The 21,809-nt window shown below is 40.5% G+C and overlaps 2 protein-coding genes and 1 pseudogene across 2 annotated transcripts; all 3 read right to left on the bottom strand.

Annotated features, from left to right (window-relative positions):
- Positions 1-7,387: 7,387 nt before the first annotated feature.
- Positions 7,388-9,099, bottom strand: LOC148155595 (odorant receptor 131-2-like; annotated as a pseudogene).
- Positions 9,100-11,687: 2,588 nt separating this feature from the next.
- Positions 11,688-12,638, bottom strand: LOC106927728 (odorant receptor 131-2-like). Its single transcript, XM_088012636.1, has one exon. It carries the CDS (start codon positions 12,636-12,638, stop codon positions 11,688-11,690), a length of 951 nt encoding a protein of 316 aa, XP_087868762.1.
- Positions 12,639-17,766: 5,128 nt separating this feature from the next.
- On the bottom strand, positions 17,767-18,687 carry LOC148155594 (odorant receptor 131-2-like). Its single transcript, XM_088012415.1, has one exon. The coding sequence runs from the start codon at positions 18,685-18,687 to the stop codon at positions 17,767-17,769; it is 921 nt and encodes a 306-aa protein (XP_087868541.1).
- Positions 18,688-21,809: the final 3,122 nt, after the last annotated feature.

Raw genomic sequence — 21,809 nt, 5'->3', positions numbered from 1 at the left:
ACTTTCATAGTGCCACACACGCTTCAAACTCAGTACCTGTTTGCTCTACGGCAAAAATTTGGTCGACTAAAGAAAGTCAGATGGTTCATTCCGCAACGAGTGAAATCTCTTGAAGTAGTCAAGTTTCTTGTTTGTTCAGATCTTGCTAGTCATTTCCATAGTATGATTACTAATTAACAGTTGATTCTTTTGTGTCTAATTGCAATCTAATCATTCAGTTCACAATTGAAGTTTTATTATCAGGATTCTGCAAATAGAATATTTTCATAGTATATTTCAATCATTCCTTTCATACAGTCAAAGCTCCCTGAAACTATAATTTTGTGAACTATAATTTTGATTCCTTTGAGTATCATGATATTTTACGAAATCTGACTGATATGATCTTCTTGAACGCATACTGATGCTTCACATTGATCATTTATAAGCTTATCAATTATAAGAGGTGTCCTGTCTGTTAGTGAACATTAATGAACAGGTAGCATCATTACGACTAAGGAAAAAAGTTTTAGATCATTTTAAAGGTAACAAAACAATTTACCATGTTGTGACCAACTCTTGGAGCCTGGTTGTGTAGCGAGCGTGTTTTATTCTTTAGGTAAGTGTACCAACAGCAAACTTAGTTAATATTATTATAAGTTGGGTCAGGTGTCAGAAGATGTAAGTCTCCGTGAGAGGGGCTACTTGAGAAAAAAAGCAAAGATTTACTGATTGAATATAGCCAGCATATATTTGAATTTCTGCAACAAACATTGAAGGAAAAAACTATAAAACCTGAATGATCATTCAGTTTGAAAAATATTTACATAGAGCATCATTCAATAAATCGATAGAAATCCAAGTGCTCACATGAAAACATCAAATCTAAATAAAAAATACAAATTGTACTAAATATTTTAATACAGACTGATGGTTGACATTGATCATTTATAAGATTTTAGTAATGGAACCTTAACAACTACAGGTGTACTGTATTTTGTTAGTGAATACACTTAGGCATGTAAGATAACGGATGGAGGGAAATAATCATTAGGGCCAAGAAACATGCAGCATATAAGTCAGAGACAAAAGCAGTAGATAATTTTAAAGGTAACAAAACAATTTACCATGTTAGAGCAACTCTTGGAGTGTGGTTGTGCACTGTAAAAAACTTTCAACTTTGGGGAAAACTGAAAGATAAATATGAGCAGTAGCCTCACCTGGGCCTGTTTAGTCCCTGTCACATCTTCTTAAGAAATACATTTACAGATGAGGAACTTTTACTGAAATAGAGAAGATCAGTGTTGATTCAACAACAGGAAAAAGACTGAACCAAAGTAGCATTCACATTGATGTGAGGACAAATTCTGGAAAGGCAGTGATGTTAGAGTTTGTCTTTCACTTTAACTGCAGAAAGCTAAAAGTTACATTTGAGTAGCCTCACCTAGATCTGTTTACTACCTGTCACATATTCTTAAGAAATACATTTACAGATGAGGAACTTTTACTGAAATGTATCACACTAGCAGGTGTTGAAGAAAAAAAATCTATAAGTTTCAAATGTTCTTAAAAATATTGCAGTAAAATAGTTAAACTGTTCTTTTCCTTCAAAAGTTTCTACCCGCTCTTATGCAGGGACACACACACACACACACGCACACACACACACATACACACACACACACACAAATGCTTTGGTGTGCAGGACAGAGGTCAGTCCCTCTTACCATGCTATAAGTCTGTTGTCCAACACCAAATAATGCAGTGTAAGTTTTCAACACCCTCCAGAGTTTTGTTTGAAGGAATGTCTGACATATTCTATGGATTTCTCATGCTTGAAGACATCACAGGCTGTGGGCTCTAAATACTTAGAGCCTGGCCTATCTGCCAGGCTCTAAGTATTTTTCTCATGCCCTGTTAAAGAGTTTGATGCAGCACTTTTTCTATTGTCCAACACCAAATAATGCACCGTAAGCTAAGTATTGCAGTAAAACTGTTAAACTTTTGTTTTTCTTCAGACGTTTCTACCCGCTCTTATGCAGGGACACACACACGCACGGGCGGTTTGATATCAATTAATATCAATTAGTCACGGCCATCAATCAATCATCCGATTAAAATTTGACAGAAGGGTGTATATATAGTCTCTCTTAGGTGTATCTGGCACTTCATTCTCATGCCTGGCCTCATAAGGCCTCAACATTGAAAAGGTGGATTTATTTAAATAAGACAGTTTAGTCAAACATATGTAACACTTATCCTGCAGAACATAATATGAAAGTAAACTAAGAGTCACTTTCAGCTGAATTTGGATTCAGATAGATCAAGTAGAAACTGAGAAGAACCTGTCACAGCTGCTGCTAGCTGTGACCACTCACACCTGATGATCATCACCTTGATCCCCTGCTGCTGCTATTAAGGACGGATCTTCCCCCTGCACGGCGTCAGATTATTGTGAAACCCTCAGCGGTAACACTTTCAGGCCTGCTGTAGTGACTTGAGCTAACTGCCCAGTAACTAACCAGTCTGTCTCTTCCTTCTGCCTAGTTGCCTCTCCTGTCCCCGATCCTGACCCCCACCACTGGCTTTGGACCTTCTGGTTTCGACCCCCTGTCTGTCTGACCCTGAGATCTGGAACCCGTTTTGACCTGGATTTGGACCCGCTGGCTCTGACCCGCTGGCTCTGACCCCCTGTCTGTCTGACTCCGAGATCTGGAATTGCCTGACCCTGATTTGGATTCCCTGGTTCTGACCCTGGCCTGCCTGACCAAGAAACAGTATTTCCTATTAAACACCAGTTTTTGTATTTACTGTTCAGTCCCTGCGTCCATCAGTTCCTGAACTTGACAGAATAATCTGACCAAACATGGACCCGACTGAACAGCAACCCCCTGCAGCCCTGAGGGACATAATAAGCCGACAAGGAGTTGTGCTAGGACAAAGCGTTCATCGACTCGCTGGGCTAGAAGCGGCTAGCCAAACTCTCCATCAGGAGATCGCCCAGTTGTCGTCACAGGTAGAAAAACTAACCTCAATGCTTTCCCCCAGTCCAGGACCTTCAGCCGCTGCCCCTGCTGCAGCTGCTCCTCCACCCGTCTCCTCACCGGCCGATCCTCCTGCTCTCCCCGCTGCGGTAAATGCTCGAGGTCCGTATGTTCCTGATCCCCCTCCATTCTCAGGTGAACTGTCAAAATGCCGGGGTTTTCTGTTACAATGTCGGATGGTATTTAATCAGCAACCGTTGGCTTTTGCCTCCGATTTATCCAAGATTTATTATGTCATGGGACTGCTGAGGGATCAGGCTTTAGCCTGGGCGCTTGCATTTGACTCAACTACACCGTTAACCTCCCTTACCTTTAAACAGTTCTCTGAAGAATTAAGCACGGTGTTTGATCACCCGGATCATGTTGGGGATGCCTCCAAACGCCTGCTCAAACTGCGCCAAGGCTCCCGTAGTGCAGCCGAGTTCTCGGTGGCGTTTCGCACACTAGCTGCTGACACAAAATGGAACGACGAGGCGCTCAAAGGAGTGTATTATCAAGCCTTAAATGATGCCTTAAAGGACGGTCTGTCCATCAGTGATGATGCCAAGGACCTGAACTCACTAATCACAATGTCTATCCGTCTTGACAACAGGCTTCGCGAGCGACGCCGGGAGCGGCCCGGCCAGTCTGCCTCAGCACTTCCTCGGCTGTTTCCGCCTGCTGTGGAACCCTGCAGCGCCACCCCTGTTTTTCCGCCGGCCCAGTCACACGCTCCAGCGCCCCCTGACGACGAACCCATGCAAATAGGTAGAACACACCTGACTGCCACAGAAAGACAGAGGCGTCTTCAGACTGGTGACTGCCTCTATTGTGGCAAGCCCGGGCACAGAATTTCCAGCTGCCCAGTACGGCCAAAAGACAAGGCTCATTAGAGGTGGGGACTCTAGTGAGCAGCACGGGCAATCCCCAACTCTCTACCAACCGCCTGCTAATTGATGTCAAGCTCTGCCACCAGTCAGTTTCCCACTCATTAACTGCCTTAATTGATTCTGGAGCTGAGGATAACTTTATTGATGAAGACTTAATTAAGAAACTTAACATTCCCATTGAACCCCTCAGCTCACCATTATCTGCTAATGGTGCTCTCTTTTCTGTCACATGTCAGACATCCCCCCTGTTGATAACATCAGGTAACCACAGGGAGGTTCTCCCTTTTAAAGTAATCCCTTCCTCCAGTTTTCCCATGGTGTTGGGTCATCCGTGGCTGAGGCTTCATAATCCTCATATTGATTGGGTCACAGGAAGGATAGTCAGCTGGAGTCTGTCCTGTTCTAATAACTGTCTCCGTGCTGCCCAGCCTAATTGTGGGAGTTTTTCTGACAGTCCAGATCCTCCTGACCTGTCATTGGTTCCTCCTGAGTACCACAACCTAGCTGGCGTCTTCAGTAAGTCCCGAGCCCTCTCGCTCCCCCCTCACCGACCGTACGACTGTGCGATAGAGCTCCTACCAGATGCTCCGCTGCCCAACAGTCGCTTGTTCAGTCTGTCCAAGCAGGAACATGAAGCCATGGAGACCTACATCAACGACTCTGTGGCAGCTGGGGTCATCCGCCGCTCGTCATCCCCACTGAGTGCCAGTTTCTTTTTTGTAGGTAAGAAAGATGGAACATTACGCCCATGCATCGACTATCGGGGGTTAAATAAGATCACAATTAGGAATAAATATCCTTTACCTCTGATGTCCACGGCTTTTGAACTGCTGCAGGGGGCAACCATCTTCTCCAAATTGGATTTACGAAATGCCTATCATCTAGTCAGGATACGTGAGGGAGATGAATGGAAGACAGCATTTAAGACATCTATAGGCCATTTTGAATACTTGGTGATGCCTTTCGGCCTAACCAATACCCCTGCTGTCTTCCAGGCCTTCGTTAATGATGTTCTGAGGGATTTCTTAAATCACTTTGTGTTCGTTTATTTGGATGACATACTCATCTTCTCACGGACCAAGGAGGAGCATATCGGTCAGGTTCTCCAGAGGCTGCTGGAGAACAAACTGTTTGTTAAAGCTGAAAAATGCCGTTTTCATCTTTCCACAGTTAACTTCCTGGGGTTTGTCATTGAGGATGGACAAATCAGAGCTGACCTTCCAAGACCAAAGCAGTGGTGGAGTGGCCAGAACCCAGTACACGTAAGCAACTCCAACGTTTCCTGGGCTTTGCAAACTTCTACCGCAAGTTCATAAAGAACTACAGCGTAGTTGCCCAGCCACTAACTCGCCTCACTTCTATTAAGCAGCCCTTCTCCTGGCCACCGGAAGCAGCAGTGGCCTTTAAGGAACTTAAACAACTGTTTTCCTCCCCACCAGTCCTCATTCACCCGGATCCTGAGAAACAGTTTGTCGTGGAAGTGGATGCATCGGCCACTGGAGTTGGAGCGGTCCTGTCCCAGCATTCAGGCTCTGCACACAAGCTACTGCCCTGTGCTTTCTTTTCTAGGAGACTCAGCCCTCCTGAACTCAACTACAGTGTGGGGGACCGAGAACTACTAGCAGTTAAGCTGGCTCTGGAGGAGTGGCGTCACTGGCTGGAGGGGGCCTCACAACCGTTTGTAGTCTGGACTGATCATAAAAACCTATCTTGCATTCAGTCTGCAAGAAGGTTAACTCCACGCCACGCCAGATGGTCTTTGTTTTTCTCAAGATTCAACTTTGTCTTAACCTACAGACCTGGCTCCAAGAACTGCAAACCTGATGCACTTTCTCGTCAGTTTGAACCTGAGGCTCTGGAAAAAGAACCAGAAAGCACTTCTTCAGTCCTCAGCTTTTCAGTTGCTACCGGTAATTAGCTGTGTTCTAACTCTCTGCCGTGCCGCCTGTGTTGGACTATGTTTGAGCTCTCTTCATTAAATTCATCATTTTCTTCTACAACCTGGGTCTCTGCGTCTCTCCTCTCCATCGCAAATCCCACTTTCTGACAGTTTGGACATTATTAGTTATTGCAGAGGCTACGTTAATTTGAACCTGAGCAACTGATCTTATAGGACCTCACCGCTAACTGAGTGGCTGGCACTGGCCAATCAGAGAGAGACTCACTTTAGCTTTGGAGAGGAACTGATGCTAATCATACCCTATAAAGAGAAATATCAAGAAAAATGTTTAGCATATACTACATATAAGCAACATGCATTTTAATTACACAGAATCAACTTGATAGGGATTTAGCTCCATGTTTAATCGTAAAGATGTTATGAACAGTTGCACAGAAACTGAAAACATTTATGATTTTAGAGTTATATTTTAGCACATCAGTTCATGCTGAACAATACATTCAGTTTACACAAAGCCCACTCTAAGGAAAACTATATCTTTGAGTGTAAATACTTTTCAAGTGCTTTTGATATTCTGATATTTAAATGTTTTGTTGTAGTTCTAAAGTGATGCATTCTGGGTGCAGAATAAACAGCATCTCATTTTGGGTGGAGAAGCCGTTAAAACAATTCACACATGCGAGTTTTTGCATGTATTTAACACTCAGTGGTTGTTTATTCATGTGTTGTGTTCTTCTCTAGCCTCATCTATTTACTGTACATTTGCCATTTGCTCAGTAATGCTTGCTGGGAAAAAAACACGAGGCAAGGAAACAGAATTGCTCCGTAGATTTCACCACTTCAAAGTAAGAGCAAGAGTATAAACGTCTAAGTCATCACCGATGTCAAAATTTATTCAACAGAGTTTTCAAAACAGCCAATTAAATTACCGTTTTGTAATATATAAATAAGATTCCCCTAAATAAAGCTTGTGTGCTAAATGTTTTCAAAGTTAGCTAACACACTAAGTGAAAAAAACATTACGTCACTATTATTGCATTAATAGATTAGCAGATTTGCAAAAAACAGTCTTATTGAAAAGCTTTTGGATGAAGTTGAAGGAAATATGTCATTTTGAAGAAATTACATTTGTTTTCTCAGGAATTATTTTACAAACATCTTGTAGTTTACAAAGTTCTTTAACTGACATGACTGGCATTTTAAAACCCCTACAAGCTGAATATATAACCTCAAGTGTGACTGACCCATATTACATGTTTATGTGACCTAAAAGTGAAGTGCATCAACACTTTGAGCTACCTGGAATGCCTTCCTCTGAGAAGCATTGGGTTAATGGAGAAAAGCTGCAGACAGCAATGATTTGATCCCTGCACAGCCTCTTCACAGCATACTGATGAACCAACACTGGATCTTCATTTTACTTTCAAACATAATCAGCTCTGCTGCTTTAATAATTTGGTTGTTTATGTTTTTCCAAGCAGTTTAATGTAGCATTTACAGTAGTAGCTGAAAGTATCTCTATTCCTCGCTCGGATATGTTTTTAATCACCTAAACTTAATTTAGCAACATTTGGCTGAAACATCTTTGACTTAACTCAGCAGCGTAGATGGTGCAGGAGGATGGGTCTGATGGTCTGATCTCTAAGGCCGTAGATGAGAGAACTTAAACATCTGGGGGAAATAATAATGATTATATAAAGAAATCTTTGTAATCGGCTAAATTCTACCCTTGTAATGATTTTTGAAATGGGTCCTAGGATTGGGTTATAAACAGTTGAGGACAGACTGAGACACAACTGCACCAGATGTAGCAGCAGGGTGTTACGGGCCTTCAGGGTGGAAGATTTGTCCACAGAGGCTGACCTGGCTGCTATAATTACACCAACATAGGAGGAAATTACTATTAGACCGGCTGAAACAGACAACCAGTGAAGACATTGTCATAATCTTTAGAGCTGGGGCCAAGCAGCATAGCAAAGTCAGAGCAAAAGCATTCCATCTGCAGAGTCTCTAGATCTCCGAATGGAAAGTCCAACAGCAAAGCAATACGAGTGAAATTGTGTAAAGAGCTGAGAGCCCAGAGAGCAACAATAGCCATTCTGATGTTGGCAATGGTGATGATGACAGCATGCCTCAATGGGAGGCACACAGCTACACAGCGCTCCAGAGACATCACCATCAGCGTGAGAGGAGAGATTACATTGGTCAGATTTGATAATGAAGTTATAGAACCACATACAAGATAGGTTAGTTTAATCCTACAAACAACAAGCAGGAACAGAACCATACTCAGTGATAACTGTACAGTATCTGCAAGAAGGAGGTTGAACAGGAGAATGTACCGACAGGTGTCCCGAAACACAGATTTACTCCTCAGGGTGAACAACATGGTTCCATTAATGAAGAGAAACACGCAGGATATGATTGTGCAAAGAGTGAAGGTGATCACCTCTTCCAGAAACTCCTGATATTGCAGCTCAACAGAGATGTTAGACTGAGAGACGTAGGACATGGTACAGGAAATTTAAAACATCCAGAAAACAGTGTGATGTCAGTGAATTATAAGTTTATGTGAAAACACTGACTACACTCTTTAAAAACAGATGTGCTCAAGAAAATCTCACAAAGACCCTTAACCTGTGCATGCAAGTGCAAGGTCTGTGTTGCTTCATGTTTAATTTGTGTGCTGTCTTCTCATCTAAATTTCCACTGACACGTCACATCCCAGCATGTGACCGTACCACTGAGTTATGCAAGTTTGAGTTCATTTATTAAATTCAAAATGTTTGATTTCTGCTTGATGTGCCCTAATCACAATACAACATATTGGTGAGATTAAATAAACTTTTTGGCGACCATCTTGTAACGCCTTGTAGTGACCAAAACACTCAGATGGTTCATTTCACCACGTCTAGTGCTTCCACTAAAGGCTGTCATCGTGACTCCGCATTTCAGGAGTGACAATAATTGATACTCCTGAAATGTTCTAATTAAGATACTAAATGTTTAAATGTAGGCAAGCCTATATCAAAGTATTAAAAGTAAATATTCTGCTAGGCTAGAAATGCTTTTGAAATGATCAAGAAAAACAGATTTTGCATGAGCAGTCATACCTTTAAATGGAGTGTTAATGTTTGAATGAGTTTCTGTCTCCCTCACCGTTGAAGGTTGTATGTCAGTAAGTTTGAGGATAAAGATGTTCCCAGTCAGGAAGATGCATTTATCTAGTGTTTTGGTTGAGGTTAAATTTGGGCCAAGTACTATTTCACATCACTGTAGGAACTTTGCTTTGTGATTTCATTAGGACTTTAAAATCATCTAAATTTAGTCTGCACAGTGGCATTGCTGCTAGCACTGTTGCTTTGCAGCAACACAGCTGCAAAACAAATTCCATCTTGGGCTCTTTGACTGGAGTTTGCATGTTCTTCCTGTGCATGTGTGTATCCTCTCCTGGTACTCCAGCTTCTCCCTACTGTCATGAGTTGTGGGTGATGCCGGTAAGAGAGAACGCTGAGACCCAGATGATGATGATGATTTAATAAAGAACTCAAACACAGTCCAGTACAGACAGCACGGCAGGAACACTAGCACACAGCTAATTACCGGTAGCAACTGAAAAACTGACGACTGACTAAGAGACTAGAGACTAGACACAGAAAGAAAAAACTCAAAACACAGAAAAACACAGAACCTAACACCTACAGTCCAAAAATAGGACTGTTAGGTTAATTGGTCATGACTGACTGAGATGGGCACCAGGCCTCCCCCACACACCCGCGATCCAGCAGTGATTAAAGTGGTAAAATAGATGGATGGATGGCTGTTTTACATATTCTTATTAAACTGTAAAAGTCTCACAGTGTCAACTCAGTTTCAATTTCAGCCCTCCAAAATAAAACGGTAAACATTTCTTTCCCAAATACCTGAAAGTACCAGGCAGGATAACTAGCTAAATAGGAAACAAGACATCTTTTTTTTTGCCAAGAACATAGTCTTTTTATTATATAAGCAATCAAACATGTCCAGATCTTCCAGGGATCTTAATTAGTCAGTTTAGCTTTAAACTGACTAATTTCAATTCACAATTTAGGGACGGGTTTTGACAAGAAGTCTAAGCACTTACTCAGTACACACAAACTTCAGAAGTTGAAACGTAGCTCATTACATTGTGGAAAAACTCATTACAAGTAACCTTAATTCCAAAAAATAATTTTTAGTGGAAAAGTTCAAAGCTGTCAAAGATTTTGTACGAATTTCAAATACTGTTCCATAATAAAAACTCATGCCTCTAGAAAATGCAATATTTTAATTGTACTGTCTCTAGTTAAAGTGAAGAATCTCAGAAAACACTTTTTCACAAAGTTGTCGGAAGAGCTAACCTGGAGAATTTGCCACCTTTTTTGGTGGGATTAATAGCCTCTCTTTACTGGTGGAAAGACCAGACAGAGGCAGAGAGAGTTTGAGCCTGGAACAGCTGAAGATTGCGATATATGCCATACAAACGAAAAGGTATTGCTTTTGCAATTAGAACCATTCATTATGTGCCTCTGCTTGAAATTTGTAATTGATACAGGAATCGGGACAAAAGGGAATTATTCTACAGTGAAGAGTTTTTCATAAACAACCAGTAATCTGTTAAAGTTTTATTTTGCGAAAAACCCAAAAAGGATTATATTAAAGCTATTTTGGCATTAGGACCAACTTATATGGGGTCATTTTATGCAAAGCTTTTTTTAAAGCATACCGTATTTTCTGGACTATAAGGTGCACCGGATTATAAAGCGCACTCTGAATTATGGCGTCCATTTCTGTATTTAACTCATGGATAAACTGCACCGGATTATAAGATGCATGCTAAAGCAAAAGGTCAACAATAAAAAAAAAAGGTAACGGAAACAAAACAGTAAGTTTGGTTGAACTTTATTCGACTATGTAACAATACGCTCACGTTATTTTTTTTATTCTTCTTCCACGAATCCATCAAAGTCCTTCTCTTCTGTGTCTGAATTGAACAGCTGGGCAATTTCGCCATCAAACATGCCAGGTTCCCTCTCACCAATGTCGGAGTCAGTCTCGTTGCCAGGTGGCTGTTCAGCAATGATGCCGGCTTTCGCGAAAGCTCGGACAACAGTTAAGGCAGATACATTAGTCGAGGCATCCACAATCCATTCACACATGGTGGCGTAACTCGCCCGGTGCTGCCTCCCCGTCTTACTAAACGTGTGTTTGCAGTCTGTCATCCATCGCTCCCACGCCGCTCACAAGTCATTTTTGAACGCCCTGTTTGAACCAATGTCCAGTGGTTGGAGTTCTTTTATTAATCCTCCCGGAATGACGGCAAACTTCGAATTAATTTGCTTCACTTCCTTTTTCACAGTAGCAGTGAGATGGGCGTGCATGGAGTCGCAGATGAACAGGGACAGTGATGCGTGGAAAAACCTATCTGGTTTTTACCGGAGGCGTATGCTACAGAACTCGGACAACAATTCTCTGATTGGTTTATTGCTGCTGGCATACGTACTTTACGTATTACGTAATGTCCTCTGATTGGTTTATCGCTGCCAGCGTACGTGCTGTACACTTTATGTCTCTGTGTCAGGGACAGATTTTGGAATTCAGTGCACACATAAGGCGCACTGCTGATTTTTGAGAAAATTTAAGGCTTTTAGGTGCGCCTTATAGTCCGGAAAATACGGTAATTCCTGAAATGTTAAGAAAATGTTTCAGAATTCTTAGTTCTTCAATATGTTTAGATCTCATCTATCCACATTAACTAAAGACTTTGTGATGTCTCAAATGCTGAATGTATCATTACAACCCCACAACCAAATATCATTTACATTTACACAGTCAGGTAACCCAGACAAATATGTCTTATGTCCAAAACCTGACTTCTCAGGAGGTGACTGGTTCAACTGAGAGTTTCGATCTGCAAAATAGATGGCGTAATAGAACAGGTCTGATGGTCTGATCTCTTAGGCCATAAATTAAAGAAGTCAAACATCTGGGTAAGACAATAAAAAGCACATAAATAACATCCTGGACCCATACAAATACTATCCTTCGTACGGTTGTTGCAAGAGCTAAGAGCAGTGGGTAGTAAAAGGTATAAGACAGACTGAGGACCAGCTGAACTAGGTGCAGCAGAAGTGTCTTACGAGCTTTCAGGGCAGATGCTTTATCTGTAGAAGCTGACTTTGCTGCTATTACAACTCCAGTATACGAGGAAATTACAGTCAAACCGGCTGAAACAAATACCACAGCATTGTATGCTCTGTCATAATCATCACACAGCGAATTTGGAATCCAGCCAACGTCAGTGCAATAGTCTTCCATCAAGACTTTCCCGAACTTTTCATATGAATATTCTATCAAAAACAGATTTCTAGTGACATTATTTAGTGAACTGACAGCCCAAGCTGCAATAATGGCCACTACTGTGTTTTTGATGGTGATAATGGAAGCGTGCCTCAGTGGATAGCAAACAGCCACATATCTCTCCAGAGACATTATCACCAGGGTCAGAGGAGAAATTCCTGCTGTGAGATTGGCCATAGTAGTGATGGTACCACATACGGCATATGTTATTCTAACTCGACCAACAGCAAGGAGAAACAGAACCTGAGTCACTACCAGCTGAGCGGTATCTGCAACAAGGAGGTTATATAGAAGAATATAACGACAAGTGTATCGAAACACAGGTTTACTCCTCAAAGAGAACATCAAGATCCCATTAATGATGAGGAAGAAACACGCAGGACCTGTAGACAGAAAGGAAAGTACAATTCTTTCCAGTAAACCCTGATACTGCTGTTCAATAGTGATGTTAAATGGGGAAGAAGACATTGCAGGATTATTTAAAGCATATCAGCAATATACCTGCTGAAGATGCTGAAAACCTAAAGCAAATGTTAAGATGCAACAGCTGTAAATAAGAGACACCAACATATACAAAGACTGTATGAAGTGGGCAGGTTAGAGTCTATATGTGTTGCCGTGGGGCAGAGATGGTCTGCAGGGTTTCACTGGCTCCACATATGTTTTATGAGCTTTTTCCTGCCAACCTGCTCACATGGTAGATCACATGTCTAGGTGATCAGGGGATCACCACTAAGTGATGTAATTTTCCTTTCCACTGTTTTTCAGACAGATAATGGCTAGAACAAATATTTAAACATGTCAAACTCATACAAAGCCATGTTAAGACAATATTCTGCTTTTAAAAAATTAATGGAAAAATTAACAGGAAAACTTATCAGCAGTTTTGATAACTCACTGTGTGTTGTGGTTTTGCTGTGTCACACTGAGATGTGCCAGTTGTGAGAATGCTCTCACAGATTATGTTGAAGGCCCAGGAACTTGTGACCCTATCCACTTCTGTTCCCCTGATCTGATTCTCCTCTCTGCAGAACAGTGTGCTGTTGACCACCTCTGGGTTAGCTATCTCATCTCCTCCCTTGATGAGGCACACGATGATCTTTGTCATCTGTTCATTTTATGGTCACTGCCTCATCATTGTTGGAGAAGTAGTTTTTTGGATGTACAAAGTGAGGCAGCAGCCCTGTGGAGATCTGTTGCTGATTTTCACCTTAGAGACCATTTCTCCCTTGCTGAGGTCTGTCCACAGAAAATCTACTGACACCTGGGCAAGTTGCAGGTGTCAGTTGGAATTCCAAGTTCAACCAGTTCTCGACGTTCTGTTATGGGTTGTTGTGGTGACACAGGGGTAAACCACAACCCACGTGAGGAGGTTTTAGTTCTTGACGTGGCCGTCACATGTTTGAGTCCCAGCCTGCTGACTTTTGCCATGTCTTCCCTGTCTCTCATTTCCCACTTTCCTGTCAGACCATTTTCAAATACAGGCCAGTAAAACCTAAAAAAACAAACAAAAAAAAAACTTCTGTTATGGTTCTTGGTAAATGTCCGACACACATCCAAAACACTAGGCACGTGGGTCGAACAGGCTTTTTGCCTGTGGAGGCAAAAAGCATTTAAGATGTTTTTTCCCCCTTTTTTTTACAATGCAGTGAATAACTGAATGAAAGATCTTGGTCTGGATAGATTCTGGAATCGGGGCATATACAGGAATACTGGAGACAGAGTGAGAAGAGATGATGTTTGGACTGTGAACATGAATTTATTGAAAAGGCAGCTGATCTTACTGTGGAGATGATAAGAGAGTGCAAGGGAGTGAAGTCTGTGGAGAGGAGTACCTGTTGAGGGAAAATCAGAGGACGGTCAGGTAAGTTGGAATGAGTTTTGAGCCTATGGAAGTTTGGAGCTGAGAAGCAGTGAGTTTGTAGGAGTGCGGACATGTAAAGCCGACAAAGAAGGAGAAAGAGGAACCTTGATATTCTTTTGTTCTTTGTTTTGTCTACTTTACATATGGGTAGAGATAACCCTGGATCTTCATTGGCAGTTTGTGGGTGACTGAAGGAAACCAGGAAATTTTCACAAAGGATCTGGTCCAAACTATTGATGGAGGTAACATTTGAAGAAGCACAAGGAAATGGCAAGTTGGGGAACAAGTGACATAATATTTTGAAGAGGGCTTGGAGTTAACACTCTAGCACCAACAGACTGGTGGCAGGTTTCTCTTAACCTTGAGCTGATGATGCTGCTGCACACCTGCCAAGGTCTACCCTCCAGTGGGAAGCTATATGGCCATCAGCTCTAGGAGTCCCTCTGGTGGAAAACTGTGATGGCTGAAGGAGAGAAGTGAAAACCCCAGATAGACCCACAACCCAACTCCTTACATGTACTAGTTTCTGAAAGTATGCTCTTTTAGCTGCTCTGATCAATTTTACGATGGGTTATGATGTCAATTTTTCTTCATGCATACATTTATTACAAATTACTCTAAAGACATCCTTAAGTACAGATTTTGCTTATTTTATACACCAGTGGCCATGGAAGTAATCAGAACACTGGGTTCTGATAATCTGGATAGGTGAGCAAATACCTTTGGTCATATATTGTGTCTTTGGTGATACATGCTCTTTTAACTTCTAACAACACATTTCCTGAAGGGACAGTAACACCTGGACCTCAGGAGGCTCTCAGAAATGATCCATTTCCTGCAAGGCGTCTCATCATAGCCACTACAGCTGTGGTGGGCTTGCTTTTGTGCAGGGGTGGACTGGCTATCAGGAGTGCCCCAGCGACCTGGCCCACTAACTGATTAATACAGTATGGGACCAAAGCCTCGGTGCGGGTCTCCAGGGGCGCGGTATAGGGGGGAAAAGTGATGACAATTCTGGAGGCCCTGACCAACAGGGGGCCCTCCACAATTTAATTATTTTTTTTTTTTCATAGAAATAAATAAAAATTTGGGGCCCTGTCGATTACAAAATTAATCATATTGTATTTTCAAAGATTGTTTTAATGTTCCCACTCCCAGATCAAAAAACACACATCCATATTTGCCCTGAAACCCCCTATTTGCGTTAAATGGTTCATTCCTGCTAGGAGCGCTTGAGAGTGACGTTGGTGGAAGACACGAATGATTGTGGCAGTTACTATGGTGCTAAGAAAAGTTATAAAATGAAGTTTTCAAAAAAAGAGGGAGAGAGAGAAAAAGGCAAGAGTGTTAATTTATAACCCAGTTTTGCTCCGAGAGGTGGGTAGACTGTGTGAAATTATCAACCATTTAGCATAATTAGTTTAGCTACAACCTATTGTTTGCCTCCTTTTCACTAGCATTTGATGAATTAAGGAAAACAATAATACCAACATATTCATGTATTTAACTTGTCCCTTGTACCTTTTGCCACTTAACAACAGATGAGTCAGTCAGCAGCAGTTGTAACCCACGTCCCTTCTGACCTGTCCTCTCCTGAGTGAAATTAAAGCTGCAGTATGTCACTTTTTTATCAATATTTTTTTCACATATTTGTTAAAACTCTCATTTTGTTGTGACATTATGGTATGAGAGGTAATCTGTGAAAAATCTATTTCCTCTGCTTTCTCCCAGTGCTAAAAACAACCAGTCAGTGGCAGGAGAGTTTTAGTGCTGTCAATCACAATCTCATGTGGTGCTGCTCATACTTCCTTCCCCTTGACTTGTGCCGTGCTGCAGCTAGCATAGGACAGAGCTGTGCAGTTTCAAACTGTGAATGTTCAATTTAGTTAGCATAGCTACCAATGACAGCAGATAAACGGTTTCTTGTAATAAGTTTTTTCTCCACCATTACCACATTTAGCAGTGAGTGAATGAGGCTAATTGACAGTCCTAAAAGCGTCCTACTAGTTCTGATTGGTTGTCTTGGTCAGAACGGTGCATTACTTTAACCAGTAATTCAGGAAGGAGATGGAGGAGATTGATTGTTTTCACAGATTATCTGTCTCATAACAAACTGCTACGACACTGTGACAGCTTTAACAAATATGGAGAAAACATATTTTTTATTAAAGATATATACTGCAGCTTGAATAAAATGCAACTACTAGCATTTTTGAGAAGTCTGGATTGCTTTATGTGTATTTGCACGCTGCTTTTGACTGTTGCTCATGGGGAGACATTTCAGTATCTAAAACTAATAGAAAAAAATTTAAGCAACCTACTTGCATACTGGATGTGGACTGTTGGATTTTAAATTCATGAGCAGGAAATATTGTGCTAATTATCAGTATTGAACCAAAGAAAGCAAGGCAGTTGCAAGCCTTTGAAATTGTGATGCTTTTTATGGGTCAAATAGACTCAAAAAATTGTAACAGCAGCTGCGCGGGGGGCCCAAACAAATTTTTTGTCAGGGGGCCCACAATTCCTGGCGACGCCCCTGCGGGTCGCACTGATTAAAAAAACTACCCATTCCAGTCTTGTGGCTCACTCGGTTATCTGCCTGCCAAAACTCCCACAGACTGCAGTTGCAATAGGGAAAAGACAATATTTAGTGATCAAGACAAAATTTTATTAGCAAACTAAATGGCTGTCATTTAATTTCTCTTTGGGATAAATGAGGTATTTTTTTTAATTTGAAACTAAATATTTAGTTTGAACCTGTGACAGTTTGAAATGATTGAATAACATGAAAACATGACTTTGAAAAATGTGCTCCCATTTTTTATTCTTATGACAGGCTAAATAACTCCAATTATTGCTGTTCATTTTTAACTATTTAACTTTAGAAATGGCACCAAATAAAACCAAGACTACAGAAAACAAAAGAAGCCTGATAATAGTCTCAGAAGAATAAGTTCAAGTATACAAAACCAAGAACACAAAAATAAACAGAAATGAAACAAAGGAATAAACTATCTATGTTGTTAAGTTATCAGCTTAACAACAGAGAACTTAACTGAGTAAGATAAGATGTACAGAACATAACTGCAAACACTCAAGGATTGTGATTTGTATATTTCGTGAAATGAAAAACAACTCTTTTTTTGACAGGAATATAAAGTGCTTTAATTAAATAAGCAATCATACATGACCATGTCTTACCAGGGCACTAAAGTACAGAATCCATCTCAATAAATAGAACAATATATGCTATGCAAATTAAGAAGTGAACTTTTACTTAACTGAGATTTGTCAAATCTTTAATCTAATTGTAAAAATACAAAAGGAGTGAATTTGATGCTTCATGGCTTACAACCATTTAAGTCCCACTTCTTGAAAATTGCAATAGATACAGTAAACAGGACAAACTTAATTCCACAGTAAACAATTTTTAACAACTTTTAATTTGTGGAACTTAATTTGCTGTGAACAATTTAAAAATGATTATATTAAAGCTACTTTTGGCATTAGAAAATCTTTAGATGAGGTTCTGATTGCAAAGCTTCTTTAAAGCTGCAGTAGGTAACTTATATAAATGTTTTGCTCAGGTTAGAAGCAAATCAATCGGCAGACAAATGCCATTACCATATTCATTATTACATTACATTACATTATTCATAGTCAGATTACCCATCAAAATACAGAGTCTTATGAAAATGCTGACCAAAACGTGAGTTATCAGCAAACAAATTTTCATCTGCAAAATAGATGGCTTAACAGAACAGGCCTGATGGTCTGATCTCTTAGACCATAAATTAAAGTAGTCAAACATCTGGGTAAGATGATAAAAAGCACATAAAAAATACTCTGTACCCATATGTATACTATTCTTTCTGCAATCTTTGCAAGAGCTAAGAGCAGTGGGTAGTAAAAGGTATTAGACAGACTGAGGACCAGCTGAACTAGGTGCAGCAGAAGTGTCTTACGAGCTTTCAGGGCAGATGCTTTATCTGTAGAAGCTGACTTGGCTGCTATTACAACTCCAGTATACGAGGAAATTACAGTCAAACCAGCTGAAACAAATACCACAGCGCTGTATACATTATCATAATAATCACGCAATGAATTTGCAAACCGAACAATGTTGTTGCAATTGTCTTCCATCAAGACTTTCCCGAACGTTTCATATGAATATTCTATCAAAAACAGATTTCTAGTGACATTATTTAGTGAACTGACAGCCCAAGCTGCAATAATGGCCACTACTGTGTTTTTGATGGTGATAATGGAAGCGTGCCTCAGTGGATAGCAAACAGCCACATATCTCTCCAGAGACATTATCACCAGGATCAGAGGAGAAATTCCTGCTGTGAGATTGGCCATAGTAGTGATGGTACCACATACGGCATATGTTATTCTAACTCGACCAACAGCAAGGAGAAACAGAACCTGAGTCACTACCAGCTGAGCGGTATCTGCAACAAGGAGGTTATATAGAAGAATATAACGACAAGTGTATCGAAACACAGGTTTACTCCTCAAAGAGAACATCAAGATCCCATTAATGATGAGGAAGAAACACGCAGGACCTGTAGACAGAAAGGAAAGTACAATTCTTTCCAGTAAACCCTGATACTGCTGTTCAATAGTGATGTTAAATGGGGAAGAAGACATTGCAGGATTATTTAAAGCATATCAGCAATATACCTGCTGAAGATGCTGAAAACCTAAAGCAAATGTTAAGATGCAACAGCTGTAAATAAGAGACACCAACATATACAAAGACTATATGAAGTGGGCAGGTTAGAGTCTATATGTGTTGCCGTGGGGCAGAGATGGTCTGCAGGGTTTCACTGGCTCCACATATGTTTTATGAGCTTTTTCCTGCCAACCTGCTCACATGGTAGATCACATGTCTAGGTGATCAGGGGATCACCACTAAGTGATGTAATTTTCCTTTCCACTGTTTATCAGACAGATAATGGCTAGAACAAATATTTAAACATGTCAAACTCATACAAAGCCATGTTAAGACAATATTCTGCTTTTAAAAATTCTAAAAGCATTTTTAAAAGCAGAAATGGAAAAATTAACAGGAAAACTTATCAGACTGGTGGCAGGTTTCTCTTAACCTTGAGCTGATGATGCTGCTGCACACCTGCCAAGGTCTACCCTCCAGTGGGAAGCTATATGGCCATCAGCTCTAGGAGTCCCTCTGGTGGAAAACTGTGATGGCTGAAGGAGAGAAGTGAAAACCCCAGATAGACCCACAACCCAACCCCTAACATGTACTAGTTTCTGAAAGTATGCTCTTTTAGCTGCTCTGATCAATTTTACAATGACTTATGATGTCAATTTTTCTTCATGCATACATTTATTACAAATTACTCTAAAGACATCCTTTAGTACAGATTTTGCTTATTTTATACACCAGTGGCCATGGAAGTAATCAGAACACTGCGTTCTGATAATCTGGATAGGTGAGCAAATACCTTTGGTCATATATTGTGTCTTTGGTGATACATGCTCTTTTAACTTCTAACAACACATTTCCTGAAGGGACAGTAACACCTGGACCTCAGGAGGCTCTCAGAAATGATCCATTTCCTGCAAGGCGTCTCATCATAGCCACTACAGCTGTGGTGGGCTTGCTTTTGTGCAGGGGTGGACTGGCTATCAGGAGTGCCCCAGCGACCTGGCCCACTAACTGATTAATACAGTATGGGACCAAAGCCTCGGTGCGGGTCTCCAGGGGCGCGGTATAGGGGGAAAAGTGATGACAATTCTGGAGGCCCTGACCAACAGGGGGCCCTCCACAATTTAATTATTTTTTTTTTTTCATAGAAATAAATAAAAATTTGGGGCCCTGTCGATTACAAAATTAATCATATTGTATTTTCAAAGATTGTTTTAATGTTCCCACTCCCAGATCAAAAAACACACATCCATATTTGCCCTGAAACCCCCTATTTGCGTTAAATGGTTCATTCCTGCTAGGAGCGCTTGAGAGTGACGTTGGTGGAAGACACAAACGATTGTGGCAGTTACTATGGTGCTAAGAAAAGTTATAAAATCAAGTTTTCAAAAAAAGAGGGAGAGAGAGAAAAAGGCAAGAGTGTTAATTTATAACCCAGTTTTTCTCCAAGAGAGGTGGGTAGACTGTGTGAAATTATCAACCATTTAGCATAATTAGTTTAGCTACAACCTATTGTTTGCCTCCTTTTCACTAGCATTTGATGAATTAAGGAAAAAAAAATATTCATATATTTAACTTGTCCCTTGTACCTTTTGCCACTTAACAACAGATGAGTCAGTCAGCAGCAGTTGTAACCCACGTCCCTTCTGACCTGTCCTCTCCTGAGGGAAATTAAAGCTGCAGTATGTCACTTTTTTATCAATATTTTTTTCACATATTTGTTAAAACTCTCATTTTGTTGTGACATTATGGTATGAGAGGTAATCTGTGAAAAATCTATTTCCTTTGTTTTCTCCCAGTGCTAAAAACAACCAGTCAGTGGCAGGAGAGATTTAGTGCTGTCAATCACAATCTCATGTGGTGCTGCTCATCCTTCCTCCCCCTTGAATTTTGCCGTGCTGCAGCTAGCATAGCACAGAGCTGTGCAGATTCAAACTGTGAATGTTCAATTTAGTTAGCATAGCTACCAATGACAGCAGATAAACGGTTTCTTGTAATAAGTTGTTTCTCCACCATTACCACATTTAGCAGTGAGTGAATGAGGCTAATTGACAGTCCTAAAAGCATCCTACTAGTTCTGATTGGTTGTCTTGGTCAGAACGGTGCATTACTTTAACCAGTAATTCAGGAAGGAGATGGAGGAGATTGATTGTTTTCACAGATTATCTGTCTCATAACAAACTGCTATGATATTGTGACAGCTTTAACAAATATGGAGAAAACATATTTTTTATTAAAGATATATACTGCAGCTTGAATAAAATGCAACTACTAGCATTTTTGAGAAGTCTGGATTGCTTTATGTGTATTTGCACGCTGCTTTTGACTGTTGCTCATGGGGAGACATTTCAGTATCTAAAACTAATAGAAAAAAATTTAAGCAACCTACTTGCATACTGGATGTGGACTGTTGGATTTTAAATTCATGAGCAGTAAATATTGTGCTAATTATCAGTATTGAACCAAAGAAAGCAAGGCAGTTGCAAGCCTTTGAAATTGTGACGCTTTTTATGGGTCAAATAGACTCAAAAAATTGTAACAGCAGCTGCGCGGGGGGCCCAAACAAATTTTTTGTCAGGGGGCCCACAATTCCTGGCGACGCCCCTGCAGGTCGCACTGATTAAAAAAACTACCCATTCCAGTCTTGTGGCTCACTCGGTTATCTGCCTGCCAAAACTCCCACAGACTGCAGTTGCAATAGGGAAAAGACAATATTTAGTGATCAAGACAAAATTTTATTAGCAAACTAAATGGCTGTCATTTAATTTCTCTTTGGGATAAATGAGGTATTTTTTTTAATTTGAAACTAAATATTTAGTTTGAACCTGTGACAGTTTGAAATGATTGAATAACATGAAAACATGACTTTGAAAAATGTGTTCCCATTTTTTATTCTTACGACAGGCTAAATAACTCCAATTATTGCTGTTCATTTTTAACTATTTAACTTTAGAAATGGCACCAAATAAAACCAAGACTACAGAAAACAAAAGAAGCCTGATAATAGTCTCAGAAGAATAAGTTCAAGTATACAAAACCAAGAACACAAAAATAAACAGAAATGAAACAAAGGAATAAACTATCTATGTTGTTAAGTTAT

Source organism: Poecilia mexicana, unplaced genomic scaffold (assembly GCF_051168715.1).
Source record: "Poecilia mexicana isolate PSO_F unplaced genomic scaffold, ASM5116871v1 scaffold_14, whole genome shotgun sequence".
NCBI lineage: Eukaryota > Metazoa > Chordata > Actinopteri > Cyprinodontiformes > Poeciliidae > Poecilia > Poecilia mexicana.
The sequence above is the reverse complement of the archived record's forward strand: the minus strand, read 5'-3'. Positions and strand labels throughout refer to the sequence as shown.